Source organism: Enoplosus armatus, chromosome 8 (assembly GCF_043641665.1).
Source record: "Enoplosus armatus isolate fEnoArm2 chromosome 8, fEnoArm2.hap1, whole genome shotgun sequence".
NCBI classification, from domain to species: Eukaryota; Metazoa; Chordata; class Actinopteri; order Centrarchiformes; family Enoplosidae; genus Enoplosus; species Enoplosus armatus.
The window spans coordinates 13,693,186-13,710,622 of record NC_092187.1 but is presented as its reverse complement, the minus strand read 5'-3'; the positions used below and the strand labels follow the sequence as shown (position 1 = coordinate 13,710,622).

At 40.5% G+C, this 17,437-nt stretch overlaps 1 protein-coding gene across 1 annotated transcript in view; it reads left to right on the top strand.

Annotated features, from left to right (window-relative positions):
• Positions 1-6,336: 6,336 nt before the first annotated feature.
• Positions 6,337-17,437, top strand: part of LOC139288522 (chemokine-like protein TAFA-2) — a 34,876-nt gene continuing 23,775 nt past the window's right edge. The window contains exon 1 of the mRNA XM_070909831.1: positions 6,337-6,436. Within this exon, the coding sequence (XP_070765932.1) occupies positions 6,337-6,436 (100 nt within the window). The remainder of the gene's footprint in view (positions 6,437-17,437) is intronic.

Below are 17,437 nucleotides of genomic sequence, written 5' to 3'. Positions count from 1 at the left end.
CAAGAACCTTGCAGAAAATTGAAGTGTAGTCAAAATGTGATAGATAAATATGAAAGTGGTGTGCTGTGTATTCTATGGAGAGACTGACTTTGATGTTATTTTTACAGTGTTAAGCCAGTTTGTAGCTATGGCGTAGCTCGCGCCTGTAGGTGAGGGCTGGCAATTCCCTTTTTCTTTTATGGTCTGATGCTGTTGGACTTGTGGGTGATAGAAAGGCTCAGACAACATAACTGCGTTTACCACCTGGATCTGCACTGTCAGCAGACACACTCTGCGGCGGTGTGTTGTTTCTGCATGTGTGTGTGGGTGCGTGTCTTTGTTTGTGTTTGACCTGGGGATGTTTTAGGGGTGGCCTTGTCATGTGTGGACGATGGATTTGTAGTGACATCAGGATCGTACCTCGCGGTGCAACTAGTTCTCCAGGTTAGCACAGCGAGCGGCAGACAGAGACAGAGCAAAAAAGAGAGAGAGAGAGAGGGGGGAGGGAGGGAGATAGATGGAGTGTGACACCCTTGGGTCGAATCAAGCTTTGGGGATGTGTTGGGGACACACATGTAGCAGCAGCAGCAGCAGGCAAAAGCTGATTTGAAAGATGGGAATGTCAAGTCTGTGACGTGCACTCTGCTGAAGTCATAGAGTTAACTAGTGAAAGAGCAATAAGAAGCTGAGGAATGGAGGAGGAAAGGGCCAAAAGCCACTCCTAATTTCCGTTCCCTTTTCTTCCTACCTACCTACCCCCCCCCCCCCCTCCCCAACATACACACACACACACACACACACACACAAAGTGTTGAGTTTCCACAATGCTTGTTAAATTGGAGGCTTAATTTGGAGCCGCTGGCTTTCTCCACAGGTCACATGGAGTGAATTTATCCACAAAGGCCAAACTTTGGACTTTATTAATGAAACATACATGAAACACACACACATACACACACATAGCGCTCCTGGCAGGATCAGGGAGGCCTAATCAAGCTGAAATCTCCTGAGGTTGCAATTAGGTTTGGAGAGCCACAGTCCTAACTCTGGATACAAAGCAAAACCCTCCATTAAGTCACAAGAATACACAGATTTCCTCTGACGAATCATCATACTATTGTGCTTCATCCCTTCACATTCATCTTCTGCTGTGTGCTAACTTAGCCACTACACATTTATATGTACCACTGCAGAGATGAAGTACAGGTGAAAGACACACACACACACACACACACACACACTCCTGCAACTTTTAATGGCTTATTTCCATCTAGTATAGCTATAGGTCCTTCTTATTCAAGTTACCCAAGGGTTTGACCTTAAAAACCTTTTGCTGTTTGGCACAACTAGTTATGTATGTACTCCGTGTGTCTTTGTCTCGCTCAGTGTGAGATGGTATAAGTGCCAGTCACCTGCGACCTTGCAAAGGATAAGTAGATATGGAAGGAGAAATTAAATTTTTAACATTTACAAATATAAGTATAAATGTATAATAATGCAATTATAATGTTCACAAATGTTATATACAGCTGAGGCTGACAGATGTTGTCAGTGTTGCATATATTTTAGTACTGGATACTGAACCAGATTTAATGGCACTCTATCCAATATTTGCCTGGCCATTTCACTCAAAACCACAAATGTCAACCTCATGGTGGTGTCAGGGGGTGTCATTAAGATACATCCTCTGGGAATCATGAATGTCTTTTAATGACAATGAAAATGGCATGAACGTCTTTTCAAATTTCATGGCAATCCATCCAATATATGTGATGAACTAACTGACCAACATTGCCATCTCTGCCACTATAGTGCAGCTAAAAACAAATCAACATAAGTTAGTAGAGTATTTTTCCTCGGTTCTTCTCCGGCTCTAGTGTTTCCACATAACAATCTATTGATTGATGAGGAAAAAGTACGTAAGTTTAGGAGAGTAACCAATTTAACATCGATTGAAAAACAATGCTTTTACTCCAAAAACTAATTTTACTGTCAAAATATTTAATACAATAATACAAAGACTCATGATACCAACTGACATATCATCCAAACACACCCTTCATGGCCTTGTTGGGAACCTGTGTTTCCTCCCCTCTCCTTCATCTTTGTACCGTACTCTTTTGTTCTTCACTTCCCTTCTATGCACTCGTCTCCTTACCTTTCATCTTTCCTTTCTATCATCTCTGTGTCCTTTCCGTTCCTCTTTGCTGCCTCTTGACAATATCAGACAATATCTTCCATTTTCTTTTGATATTGTGACTTTGAATAGCACAGCATGCTACTGTGAGTATCCCGATGACCTTAGCCATGGTGCCACTCCACAGGAGACCGAGATGGTCATCTCTCTGCTAAATTCACAGGATGAATAAGATCCATATCTATTGTCCCAAATTCATAGTCATACAAATGCTAGTTAACTTTGTGTGAGGGAGGGGACACGCACACCTCATGCACAAAGACAGAGAAACATACACTAACAAGGTCACAGCTTGATTTCACCACTAATTGGTGTAGAAGGCTTTTCACACATTTAATAGTTTGGTACATTTGGTCTGGAACAAGGGAAAAATAATACAATGTTTTATTTTATTTATAAAGCCCATTATCACTAAATCACAAATTTGCCTCAAGGAGATTTACAATCTGTACAGCATACGACACCCACTGTCTTTTGACCCTTGATTTGGATAAGGAAAAACTCCCCCAAAAAAATGATGGGGGGAAAATGGAAGAAACAAAATTACAGAATTGATCGGGGAAAATCCCTGCACTTACTTGCTGATGCGCAAACATGTTACCATGATTACCAACTGTATTTGTATCCAGTTGGTAGTTATCCAGTGTTCTGTAGATCGCTTAAGATAGCCCACAAATCACAATCTGGGATTTAAAAGTAGTTTAGCGTTTGAAGCCACATATCTACTGTAAAACAACTGTGGTTGGTCTGTTTGCTTTCAGGCCACACAGCACCCTGTGTCTGCTTTTCACGTCGCGTCGGGTCTGGTTGTTTGGGCCGCACCAGAGTTCGATTGACAGCTTTCACACCAGCCCGCACTAAATGGGCAAATGCACAAGATTTTGTTTTAACTGAACCAAAGGTGTGGTGTAAGGTGTGAAAGCACCCTAAAAGCGGTCACAAATGATTTCACTGACACAGATTAAATCTATTTCTCAATATCATAAACCACCAATTCAGTTTTACTGGAAAAGAAATAATGTAGTGACACTATATATCTACTGTTAGCAAAATCACTTCATGTTAATTGCTGCGGTAACTGATGTAGAGAGTACAGGCACCCAATTTTCTAAATGGCGGATATCTCTGGGAATGGAAACTCCTTGAATATTAATGCATTTCCACTACATTTTTCTCCTCGACCGTTGGGAGCTCAACCAGAGCTCATATGCCCGTGAGATGTCTGTCCGGCTTTAGCTAAGATGCATACAAACACACACACGCGCCCACGCACACATGCACACAAATACAGACTGGAGATATAGAGGGGAAGCTGATCAGCCGTGTGGAGCGGGGAGGGCATTCCAATGGGACTAATTAAAGGGATGGAACAGACTGCAGAACTCATCGGAGACCACCACTCTTTCTCCTCTCGCTCTTCTTTTCTCTTTTGCTTCTCTGTGTTCGGCTAATGAAAGCTACATCATCCAGGGTTAGAGGATCCAATGCTGCTTTTCAACCACTATTCACATTGGCGGATATGATCGGAGGAGTCTGTCTGACGTCTACAGTACCTGAAGGGGCTGCAGGAAACATCTTTTCAACACATATGCATGAGAATAACATGCAAACAAGTGTAAACTTAATTGTTTACAAGCAGTTAGCATACAAGCAGTTCTCAAAATTCACAAACTGCTGAACTCACGCCAGTGCAGTCTTTTGGTTTATCAATGCATAAAAGTGGCTGTTGTTTGTGAGTTTGTGTGTGTGTGTGTGTGTGTGTGTGTGTGTGTGCGCGCGCGCGCGTGCGCGCACATGAGTCACCATTGGCTGCTGAGTTTGATACTGATGGAAAGTCAAGCTGTTTAGATGTTATTGATCAGAACCCTGTGTTCCCGAGCAGCCAGACAGACACACACACATACACATACACACATACGCCCCCCCCCCCCCCCCCACCCCCCTTTCTCTCGTTCTCTCTCTCCATTTCTATAACGCACACCCACTCATTCTGCGGCAGACAGACCAAACAACCAGCCAAAATGAAGTGGCACTGCATCATCACAAACACTGCTGTGTGTCTAAATGAGCTGGAGAGGAAGCAGGCAGCGTCTCTGCTTTGTTTCCTAATTATTTACTACCAGCGGAGCATAGGTGTGGACAGGAGGAAGGGGGTGAGAGGGGGAGGGAGGGAGGACAGGATATAGGAAGACTAAAGGAGACCAGAAGAGATGAATGGGGGAAAAGATGAAAAGCGACAATAAAGCGTATATGTGTATGATTCTGTATGAGTGTGTGTGTGTGTGTGATGCCCTCTAACCAGAGAAAGCCTTGGCTCAGCCTGTGTGGCTTTGCAGCTTCTCCCAGCTCTAGAAATGCCTGGCTGCATAGCCAGATGACTCACACACCCAGCTCAGAACTCAAGCCAGGGCTTAACACATACACACACACACACACACACACACACACACACACACACAGACACACACACTTCCTCATAGCTCACACACATGTGCACGCAGATATATGCCCAAATACATGTGCATAAATAAACACATCAGCACCGACTCGACCAGGTGTTTGTATAATCTCATCTGCACTGAGCTAATCTGCACAGACTCTCACACAAACCTGGAAAGTTTGGATTGTTTTACTTACATCATCACATATCTGCTCTAAAAGTAGTTCACGAGAATCATTTTATTGTTTCTGCAACACATTTGCTGGCTTACTAGATAAGGAAAATCAACCACCATGAAAAGTATTTAAAGAGTGACTTAACACTAAATTCACTTTTTGAGTAAGTAAATTATATGCACTGTCACTTTATTTTACTACCAGTTTATTATGGTCCCAGTCTATAGTGAGTAATGCTGCACTTCAGAACCCAAAAAACATGCTCCGAAGTACAAGACAACATCAAGCTCCTCTGTCAAAAAAATATAAAAACAAAAGTCAACTCTTGGAGGTGTGGAGAGGGATGCAAAGAGATCAAGAGTGTGAAAACCAGAGTAGTAGAAGTAGTTTAAGGAGTTGAAGTGTTCGGGGCAAATCTTCATTCTCCCAACCACTCAGTTGCATCCACTTCTGTTTGTTTTTATGTTAACATGCCGTGTTCAAGCTAAAATGGCTTGTTAAGTTTCTCATGTTGTCTCATACGTTTGCTTTTGCTTCGCCAGCCTCCTGCAGTTAATTTATTCACACACTGACACACATGTATACAAGCTTTCTTACAAAACACAGTTTCCCTGATGGAGAGAGAGAGTTTGTTTGTCTGCGGCTGAAGTTTCCGTCCTACTCAGTGCTCAGAATATAAAGTGCTTTAATCATATGCATCCCTGCTCACCAATTCAATGTAAACACCTGCATTTGGACAAAGAGAGAGAGACACACACACAAGAGATTTTGTGTTTTGTAGTGTTTACTCATCATTGTTTGCCCAGACAAAAATAAAATCCATTATTAAAACTATATTGCTGACTAATAAAAAAACATAATTCTTGGTTGCTTTTGTTTTCTATTAGACCGTTTTTACTTGATTTGTTTTGGTTTTTATTAGAAAGCCTTCATTATTGTTTTTATTAGACTGTTTATTGCCTTGTTTGTGAGTTTGTGTGTACATGTTGTCAACAGACATTTGTCAGACCTGAGTGGGCTGCGAAAGCTTTGGACTGCTTTGGTTTGGATTAACAGTACTCTTCACTCAACAGATGCCGTCTATTTGCAACCATTCAAATTTACAAAACACATACACAGTAGTTAATCACTGGACAACGACGATGTAGATTGTATTAACAGAACTTGGCTCATCTCTGCTTTTGACGTTTTCCTGTTGGCTGCCAAGAGAATTAAACAGATTCCAAATCTACAAATAATAATTATAGATATGGCCCATTAAAGCTATTATAATTTATGGTATAGAAACCATGAATGTCTGCACAAAATTTTGTCCCAATCCATGAGGTAGATGTCGAGATATTTCACTGGATAGGTGAAAACTGACCTGCTGGTGGCGCTAGAAAAGTCAATGGATCACCAAATCACTAGGAGTTATCATCTGTTGACCATGAATATTTGTACAAAATTTCACAGCAATCTATCCAATGGTTGTCAGTCATACAATGTACAGTATACTTGTATACCCTAATGGAGTATGTGTGTTTTTGTTTCTTTCTGGCAGAATGCGGGAACGGGGTCCTTGCATTTGCGGAGTAGGTGTGTGGAGTCTACTGCTGTCCCTCTGTTTGGCCTCCCTCACACATGCACACAGGAGCCACACAGGTAGGTAGATGTATGTGTGTATGTCTATTTGTGTGTGTGTGTGTGTGTATGTGTGTGTGTATATATACAGTCCATATTCCTGTCACTTGGTGAGTGCGTGTGTACAGCGTTTATGGTATTGGATCTATTGTGGATTACCACTGCAGGCAGCCTCTGCAGCCAATTTCTTTTCACATGTTGTAAAGTTGGAGTGAATAGGCCATGTGCTACCCGAGGGAATGCAGAGGTCGGATTCACAATGAAATACGAGACCACAGAGGCTGGTTGCCAGGAAGAACACACAAAAAGTTCTTTAATAAAAGAAAGAGGGATACGAGTAATCCAACAAGAAAGGTCTTCTCAGTTCAGGAGCTTTCACGTCTTGCAGTCCCATCAGAGTGGGGCGACTCTCCAAAATGCCTGTAGCCTTATGGATTAGAAATCCCTGGTTACGTGATTCCCCTCCCATGTGGGCCAAGTGGCTGAGTCACTAGCATGATTGAGCCCAGAGGCCTCTCTCTGCTTTTCGGTTCATTTCTCATGTGAAGGTTGGTATCTTCGCCTCTCTGGTTCACAATGATCACCCGTGTGTGACACTAAAAATTACCTATTTCTGAGAAAAAAGCTTTAATAGAAAAGCACCTGCTACCTGTGTATGAATAAGAGCTTTTTATATGCCTGAGAAGAAAAGATGATGATTTCATGACCATGAGTTAATTGGCTGTAGTTTTGTAATGAATTTCATTATAATGTGAGCTGTTTTGAATAATTGTGTTGTAATTGGGTACACCTAGCTCCATCCAATATTATCCAGTACAACAAACCTAGATTAATGTTTTCTTCATGAAACTGAGCAGGACATAAAAGCTGACATAAAAAATAGGGAGTTTTAAGAGACTTCTCGAATCTAGACTGTAGCAGTTTTGGATGTTCTCCAGAGGGAGGAGGTGGCTATGGAGAAGGCCCTGTCACATCGGTCCGGTGCATGGTGGGAACAGGAGGTTGGCATTTGAGGAATGGAGGCTGCAGGAAGAAGTGTGGAGGAGGAGAAGGTTGGTGAGGTGGAAGGGAGCTTGATTATGGAGAGCTTTGTAAATGAAGAGAAGGAGTTTGAATTGAATCTGTTGTTGGACAGAGAGCTAGTGATGTGATTACAATATACTAAAATGCACTTTGGTGACGTCAGTAAAGATGCAGATCTTTAGCGCTCCAGTGGATGTAAGATGTCAATCTGCAAGTTTGAATGGTTGATGCCTGCTTTACAGATATGATCATTCAACCAGCAACATTATATTTCAAGACTGCTCCTCCAGACTTGTGGAGCAAAGAGAAGGACGTGACTAACATGTTAAAAAACATATCTGACCAAAATAAGTAATTTACAATGACAAAGATCACCTGAGGATAAAACCACGAAGTGATGATAGTGGATTTTGTCTTTGGGTTGACTACATGTGATAGGCAGTGATGGCTTGAAAATGTTAAGCTCTGCCCTTGGCTTTCATGTCGTGATAAAGTGGCGTGCACCAACTACCCTTCATCTGAGCTAGTTGTCTCTGTTTGTCATTGTTTTTTGTTGTGTGTGTAATGTCTCCGATCTAAAGATATTTATACTGCAGTCAGTGTATTGTATGTCTCAACATTTGCCTTGCGTGGATGACTTTTCTATAATTCTTTAAGGAGAATGCAGCATCTTAGACAGATAGTGCACTAGTCCTTTGGCCTTGTGTGTAGAAATTGAAAATTTCTCATAATGTTATCACTTCTCGGAGACTACAAGGTTCTTTGTGTGAGTTTATGTGTGTGTACCGTGTGTGCGTGTTTCCTTGCTGGAATGCGAGTACCTATAACCATAGCTTTATGTGTGTGCTGTTTCTGTTTGTGTGTAAAATTGACTCTGCTCTTCTCTGGCTGCCAGCAATTCTTGACAAGGCAAGGGCAAACATTTTCATAAATGGAAGGATGGTGAAAAGACATGGAAAGAGGACAGAGATGCTCTCTTATTGTGGTGCATCACCGGGCTAAGTGAAGTGCTGATGTCTGCACAAAGCGAACGAAAACACTCAAAAGCACCGGGTGAGAGAGATGAATGGCAAAGTCACAAGATGAGAAAAAATTTGGTAGTCGTGTCAGCTTTGTGTCGATCCTGTCATGGTTATTTTATTGTACTATCCACTGAAATAGTGGCAGTAATGGTGGTGTTGGTATTTTACCTTGACTCGTCATATGATTGTGTCTGTGAGTGTGTGTGTGTGTGTGTGTGTGTGTGTGTGGGCATGTGTATCGCCTGTGTGCTTCCGTTAATGGGTGATTGATTGTAGAGTAAGTTGTAATCAGGGAATTACAGCGTTATCCAGTTGCAGGTTGTCTGAGTGGGGAAAAACAGACGAGTAATCAGATAATTACTGAATACAATCCCTTAGGTCACTGCAAGGTTGACTCACACAAACATACATTACACACGCACACATACTGTCTCTTTCACGCACACATTCACAGGCACACACACATATATATGCCGGCATGTAAAGAAAATTTGATTGTTATATTATTGGGCTGAGGGAGTGACTTAAGTCATTCAATTCAGCTCTCATGAAAATGGCACCCCGCTGCACGATGGTTGCTGCGGTTACATCCTCCTCTCCTCCTTTCCTTCCTATAACTTCGATCTATTTGTGGCCAAGGTCATAACTAAGATAGTGAGTATGTGTGTTAGTATGGGCAATATATATTGAATTAATTTGATTTATTCCAATGTTTGTTTTTGCACAATGTGTAAAATGTCTACATCATGAAAAGCGAGTTATTTCAACATGCACAACAGTGTTACATTCAGTAAAAAAGTAACGTACATGATAGCTGGCTATATCAGCTGTCACGACAGTCCTGTAAAATGTAATGTGAATAGTTAAACTACATGCGCACCAGCCGCAGGTTGTGTGTCGTGACTCCAGGCGCCTAGTTGGCTCTGGCCACCTTGTAGTTCATTTAATTGTCGAATGGTAATGACAGGAATAAACTGATCTGAGCCCAGCTTGTGTTTGTTGACCAGGTGTTATCTTTTGTTGTAAGAGGTGACTCGACAGAAAAGTGTGCAGAATCGACGCTAGCCACCCAGCTGTCTGCAGATATCAGCCTGAAGTCTTGTCAAGAAACACAAACAGCAGGAGAAAATGAATTAGTGTGCAGACTTTTATGCTGCTGCCTGTGCTGAAACTGATAATTAGCCTGAATGTCAATGCTCATCTTAGTTGAAGCATCTGGTACTGACAGTCCATAGCTGTATGGCATAACCTGTTTTTTTTAATATGCAAAATGGTCTTGCAGGTGGCACAGGTCTCTTATTATTTTTTCTTCAAAAAATATGATGTATCAATTATATTTCTGTTTTCCCGTGTTTTTGCAGGGGAAAACAAAACAATTACAATTGTGAATCACCCTCAAGCTTGAAAGAAAATATATTTTTTGGCCATACTGCCCAGCCTTAATGTGTGTATGTGTGTGAGTGTGTGGATATGCTTGTTCTTGCCACCAGCTCAAGAGGTTCGTGCTGACAAGACAGCTGTAGCGACCTAGGAGGAAAGTCGAGGGGGCTGAGAAGTGGCAAAAGAAGCATCAGCAAGTGCGCGTGTAAATGTGTGTGTGTGCGTGCCTGCCCAGCTTCTGCTCACCTTTTATTCTCCAGATTTTTATCTCTCTGGCCAGAACAGAAAAAGATGCCTCTACTTTGCCATAGGTTCCTCTCCATCTGTTAAACCATCCATCTTCCTGTCAGTTTCTCTTATTCACATGCTTTATTATACACATCACTACAGAACTGTGTTAATATTACAGGCTTTATACCGCGGAGCTCCAACACTCTTCATAGACTGCAGATCTCCTGCAATGAAGAGATCTTATTTGTAGGCAAAGTCTATGCTTTGGTTAAATGTCTCAGTGGCTTTGCCAATAGTCTTGGAGAAACAGCTTGGCTTGGATTTTGAAGTAAAGCGGAACAGCGATTATGCTGATCACTTCACCACACACTGTCGAGTCATTGATTCTCAGTCTACAGGCTGCAATCGCCATACATCTCCACTGATTTGAGCCTAGTAAGAACTTAACTTACTCTGAAAGGCCTTCTGCCTGCCAAGAATGGGGAAATAGAGCTGTAAGGACAAAGATGTATAGGGATGATAAGATGCATGTGCTAAACCACTCTCACACAAGCTCAGAGGGCCATATGCATTCAGTCTGGCACGCAGACAGGCCAGCAGTAAACGCACATGCAAAGACACACACCTACATGCATGCACACTCAAAGAGGCTCCCTAATGTGATGTGCGGAGACAGGCTGTCTGCCCTCCTTAGAGGCAGCTCCACAGTAAAGCTGCACTCCATGCTTGGTCTACAACACGGCTCCATATGGCTTGTGAAAAATTCAAGCTGAAAATTACAAATGTGAAATTTTTCATGCTGACAAACGTCCCAGTGTTACCAACCACTTTTTGATTCGCTGGTCAAGAGGCGGAGAGAGCGCGGTTATGTTCATATGCTGCATGTGTGAGACAGAGAGGGAGGCCAAATTAATGAAATCAACTAATTATTATTACTATTAGGAGTGGGATAATCAAGTATCGCTATTTATTCTCAATCAGTCTCTTGCAATACTTCCAGTCCAGTATCCCTAGAAATTATGTTCATACTGCACCTCACGATTTATGTCATTTGCAATGTTCAGCGTTATGCAGGAAGTAGCATGTCCTTTATGCAGTGAGGTAGAAAGTAAGGGAGGAGAGATCCGGGTGTTTGAAGAAAGTGACAATTGTAAAAACTTTGTCATTGGATATAAACTAGGCGGTGGCAGAGCATCGATGTTCTTGTCTGGTGATAAGGATGTGATAAGGTGGCACCATAATAGTGATACGTTCTTTTGTGGTACTGAAGAGGAAGTGTTTCCTTCTTTTACTACAGATATTTTGTTCTTAATGCTGTTGTGTGTGTGTGTTAATGTTGTCAATTCCTTCTTCATTCCCCAGATATAGACGATGAAAAGACTACTTTTACAATTAGTATCAAATAATACACATCATTAATTTAAAAAAGGATATTTGTTGCCTATTTGTTGGCAGTTCATATAAACAAATTGCCTTCATTGAGTATCATGAAACTCCATACAATAGGGAGAGCATGACAGGAGATAATAATTACAGCTTGGGTGCTAAAGTCTCAGTTAAATGGCAGTTAGAGCATCAGTCATGTGACATATTTCTGAATAAATGTGGAATATGCAAGTGGGGTGCACTTTAGAGAGGGATTTGATCACTATCAAAAAGATAGTAACTATGAAGTAAATTACAAAATTGCCAAAATAACCCAGTTAAATATAGAAACCACAGCACCCCCTCCTCTGTGCAGTAAACTAAGTACATGTATTCAGGTACAATTTTGTAATACTTCATACTTCTACTCCACTCCATTTCAAAGGAAAATATTGTACTTTTCACTACACTATATTAATTTTACAGTTATAGTTGCTCGTTACTTTGCAGATTACAATTTTTAATTCAAAACACATATAAGCTTATAAAACACAATATATTGTTAACGATTAAACCAGCGGTTCCCGACCTTTTTTGGCTTGTGACCCCTTACAAAAAAGCAGTGCGTAGTTACGGTTTCAGATGTCAATGAGTTTTTAGCGGTTCCACCAATAAGACAGTTCACCTCAAAATTATCTAAATAACTGATGCCCAAACATGTAAAATGATTCAATACTTCAGATAAGAGAAAAGTCTAAAACGTTTGTGTATCAGAACTTTGTTTTTTCTTCTTTGCTACATTAGTTATCTCACAACCACAAAATATATCTTAGTGGTCAGTAACAGTAACAGGGACAATTTTACTTTTTGTTTTAATACTTTAGGTACATTCTGCTAGTGATGCTTTTGTACTTTTATTTACTCATAAGTAGTATGTTGAATGCAGAACTAACTTGTAATGGAGTATTTTATTTTTCAGAAAGCACTGATATATTGTACATAGAAACATTTTCACAGTAATTCATAACAATACACCAGATGAACTGCGGTATGGGATGGAAAAACAGATCACAATGAAGACTGAAGGCTTTTTTAGTCCAAGCAGGTCATTGCATGTTTAAAAATTACCTCTTTGCTCAAAGCAAAATTTTGCTCATTATCAAATTACTATTACATTACATTTTGTCATACTGGTTTTCACTGAAGACGTCACGATCTTTGAGCCATTGCTGTACAGCAACCAAGGTACCTGTTAATTATAATCTGCCCATTTGTTCATCATTATGGGTGTTATTCAGCCCCTGGCTCGCTCTCTCTCTCTTCTTTTCCCCTTTGCTCCACTTCAATTGGTGTTGACAAATTCCAAGGAACTGCATTTGCATAAACTAACCTTCGCCAATCAGCGTGTCCTTGGTAACGCACATGTTGTTTTAACCATGATGTATTCAGTTATTAAGGTGCCAGGAGTGTTTTTGATAACTGGCTACAGGCACTCTGGCCTTTTTTAGTCTATCACAGGATAATCTTGTATGTTTATTCCTACTCAGACATGATTCCATTGTATATTCAAGGGATGCAGAGATACATTCTCTAATGTCTGTCAAGCAGACTGCCTGTTTGCTGAAATATTGAACCAGAGGATCACAAAGCAGCCAAAATGGCTTTTTCTACCAGGGGGAAGTGTGTTTATAGCTGTTATTTTCCACCATGTGCAGAAAATGAATATCTATGAAAGTAGAAAGGTGACGCCAGACAGCGAGATGCACTCTGCTAGGAGGCAGTATGATTCATGGCCTGTGCCTGAAGAACCAGGTCGACAGATAAACAAAAGCGGACTGTGAGGGTGTGATTGGGTTACTAAGGACTAGCCATGTGCTGTGAATGTTCAGTATCTATGCATGTGTGTCCTCTGCTGTTGCCATTTGTGTGTGTGTTTCACTGTTTTAGGCCAGCGATTCTAGATGATACACAGGTTAATAAGATCAAAAGGTAAAAGTGTATTATTGATTTGGATCTTCTATACCTCAAAGTCTAAGAATTCAAGAATGTAATATAATGTAATGGAAATGTGAAATGTCTTATCATTTAGAAATCCATTATCCAAGATCAGCTTCTGAAGTTTAGCTAGTATAATGTTCACCACATTCACCATCTTAGTCGGGTGTGTTTGTATGCTAACATTGCTAATTAGCACTAAACACAAAGTACAGTTGTGGCTAATGGGTCAGTCATTAGTTTTGCAGGTTTTGGTCATGAACCGAAGTATTGTTTTGAGCTGATGATGGTGATATAAGAAATGTCAGGGGATCACCAAAGTTATTACCATCAATCCTAAGTGGGATATGAGTGTCTGAAACAGAGTTGAGACACCAAAGTTAGCACCATGATTGTCATTTAATGGCAATCCATCTGTAGAGATATTGCACAGAATAAGTGAAATCTTTCTGGTGGTGCGAGATGAAAAGTCAAGGGATCAAGTTATTACAGTTCATCCTGAGGGGAATATGAATGTCTGTACCAAACTTCACGGCAATCCATTCAATAGTTGTTGAGACATTTCGCTAAAAACGAAAAAAGTCAAAATTGTGGTGGCACTAGAAGTCAGGGGATCACCAAAGTTGAGATATTTCAGTCTGCACCACAGTGTTGGACCGACATCCCTAGAGTCATGCCACTAGCTTGGCTAAAAATGTGTTGTTGTCAAAGAAAATGCTTCCGTGGAAAACAGTAAAACATACTGTGATCCACGCTAACCTAAAGATATCCTTCTGCACTGATGTCTGAAAGTCCTGGGGGACAGGTATTTCTGTAAAGCTACCATTAGGTCAAACAATAAAGAAAGAATCCCACTCAGAAGTCTGCCAACATTTTATTGACAAACACAACAGAGAATCTGAGACAGATCCCAAGGTAGATGCAGAGGTGGGGATTTGCACTATGCACCCACTCAAATAGTTGAACTGTCAGAATTAGCAATAAAAGTATTTACAGTACAGAATGTGTCTGGGTGCTATGGTCACTGTCTGACTATGTGTTTGCACTAATTGGTGTAAATGGAGAGTTTCCTCTGGCTGCACAGTGAGATTACCTCATTGGGGCCCTCTCATTGCATTCATTAGCGCTAATCGTTACCTGTTAGCTCACCAGCCAACCCTGCTGGTACATCTGTATGGTTTCTTAAGCAAAACTAAAGCCTCTATTGACTCTCAGCCTTTGGTTAAACCACTGTGTGGAACTAGGATGATAACAACAGTTGTGTGGATTAAGATTTTGGCAAGAGACCTGCAGGGAGACACATTTAAAGCAGCAATGACTAATTAGCCTTGATTGCAGTTTTTACAAGTCATGAAGTAATTCACTCCCCATTAAATCCATGTATCTTTTGGTCTTTGAGTTTCCAAATCTCCCTCTCTCTCCTTCCTCGTTCCGCCACTGCTCCATTCCTCTCCTTTGCCCTCTGTTTCATATTCTCTCTTTCCACCTCTTCCCAACTCTTACTTTATTTCACAGCTATTAAACCAGGAAATTTCAATCAGGTAGCACAGCGTGAATTTCTGCAGGGGCAGAAGAGAAAGAGTGAACTTTTATTTAATGCAGCCGTTCTTTCTTTCCTCCTCTCCTCCTCCATCTCGTCTCTCTTTTCTTCCGCAGCTGAACTCAACCTTGGCTCTTTATAGTTTATGATTCAATTTCCAATTTGTCCTCCAGAGGTATTTGCCTGGTGGGTGGCGCAGCGGTTTTGTTCTTAGTTGTTTGTACAATACTCGCCTTTGGTATTCATAGGAACACAGTCTTACGGATACATGCATTTGAATTTCCAATTCCGTGTCTGGAATTCTTTTGGCTTTATTTTACATTAAAGTCACACTGAGATGGGAATCGCCCTTTCGAGTAAGCTCTCGGCAAGCAAGGATAGATGCTCTGAAATGTGTATAACCAACATACAATTTCCTTTTATTAGAGACAAGGATGACCAGAGGAGCTTACTTTGGGATTTGAAGGTTGTTGGTTCATCGCATCCCTCAGACCGAAAACTATACATTGCAGCAAGAGCTGCAGGGTGCAAATTACAGTGCGTTTTAACTCGCACAGAAGAAAATACAAATGAAAGGAATCAGATGAAAATCTTTTAAAAATCATTCTAATATTAAATATACAACAATGTTTCATATTTCACCAAAACATCATTAGTTAAATTCTTGTCCAGTTTTGTGAATTGAGAACATGATACTTGCTGTAAATTTACATAGTTATCTACATTATGCCAGCTCACTGTGGTCGCTTGCCTTTTTACGAACACCTGCATATATTTATTCCCTTTAACATTACTAGTATAATATAAATAGTGAGAGGTGTTTAGTCACAATCTCAGACAGCCTGATATCGATACTGGATTTTTGAGGTCAATAGTGACATCATCAATCTTTGGGTATAAATAATGTGATGACTGTATATCAGCCAAAACATTGTTTCTAAATGACTTCAAACCTAGTTTTGTATTTCTGTCCTGCAATTTCTTGTTACTTATCAGCTGTTATATATATATGTCGAACTTGATATATCTGCAATAAGCTGATATCAATCGATATATCAGCCTGGCCAATTTATCAGTCTAGCTCTAATATCCCAATGCTTTTTTGCCTGTATTGAAATAAATAACCCCCTTTGATGAAAAATGTATTTCACCATTTGTGCCTTAATCCTTGAATTATTTCAAATATCTGAGGCCTTTTTTGTTGAATGAGCAGACATACAGATATATGTTGTTGCCTGTTGTCGCCATTAAGATTCATTAAACTGATTCATTGTCTATTTATATAATCCAATATCACAAATTACAAATTTGCCTCAAGGCGCTTTACAATCTGTACAGAGCAAGAAGCAAGGCCCACCCTGGAGTGGCCAGTCTATAACAGAACTAACACATATGACACACATTTATGCTCACATTCACACCTTCAGGCAATTTTATATTCAAATGCACCTAATCTCCATGAATTAGGACTGTAAGAAGAGATCAGAGCTCCAGAGAGCAAAGAGAAATTGTAGAGGTATATATTTCAATGAGTGAGTCTTGTTTATTATTTGTACGGTGATGAATCATTATGTCATTGTGTAATTTACAAACTGTCCGGCTCGAAGCACATCAAAGCGAGTTGCTCTGCCTCCTTGGGGTCCATTTGACCCTGTTTCCCGCCCCCTTCATTCCCCCTGTACACAGTTTCTGATTTACAGTCTCAGGAGATTCTGCAAATGACCAGATGTTTGGCAAGGAAACAAATGGGTGAGTGTTACCTTTTGAACCATTTAGATATTTGAGACAGGCTTTCAGGAGAGGCAGGAAACCATCCAGAGCTTTTGTTTTGCTATATTTGTACCCAAGAATGATTTGGACGGATTAGTGCTATTATATTGTGTTTTAGCAATGTTCTTTAGGTTACATGTTTGTGGTTTGCAAGTGTTGTTTGTCTTCTGCTGGCTGGATGAAAAGTGGAATACGCTCTTTCCAGAGTTTTCCCAGTAGAGCTGGCACGCTTGAAGCTACGTGAATAATGAATGGAACATATCCTATATAGGAGCTTCATATATGTGGCCAGGAAAAATGAAGCCATATATGTTCAAGTCAAGTCAAGTCAATTTTATTTATATAGCCCAATATTATCACAAATTGCCTCACGGGGCTTTACAATCTGCACAGCATGCGACACTCCTTAGACCCTCGATTCAAATGAGGAAAAAAACCCAGAAAAAGCCTTTTAAAAAGGAAGAAATTGAAGAAACTTCAGGAAGAGCAACAGAGGAGGGATCCCTCTCCCAGGACGGACAGGCATGCAATAGATGTCATGTGTACAGAATAGATTCACAACAGAAAATCATAGTATATACAATTACGATGACGAAATGTAGATTGTAAAACATCCAAGAGTATATTCATACTTTATTTTCCAAAGCAGTCCATTAGAAGCAGAACTTCAGAGGTGTTTCCATTAGGTTCATGCAG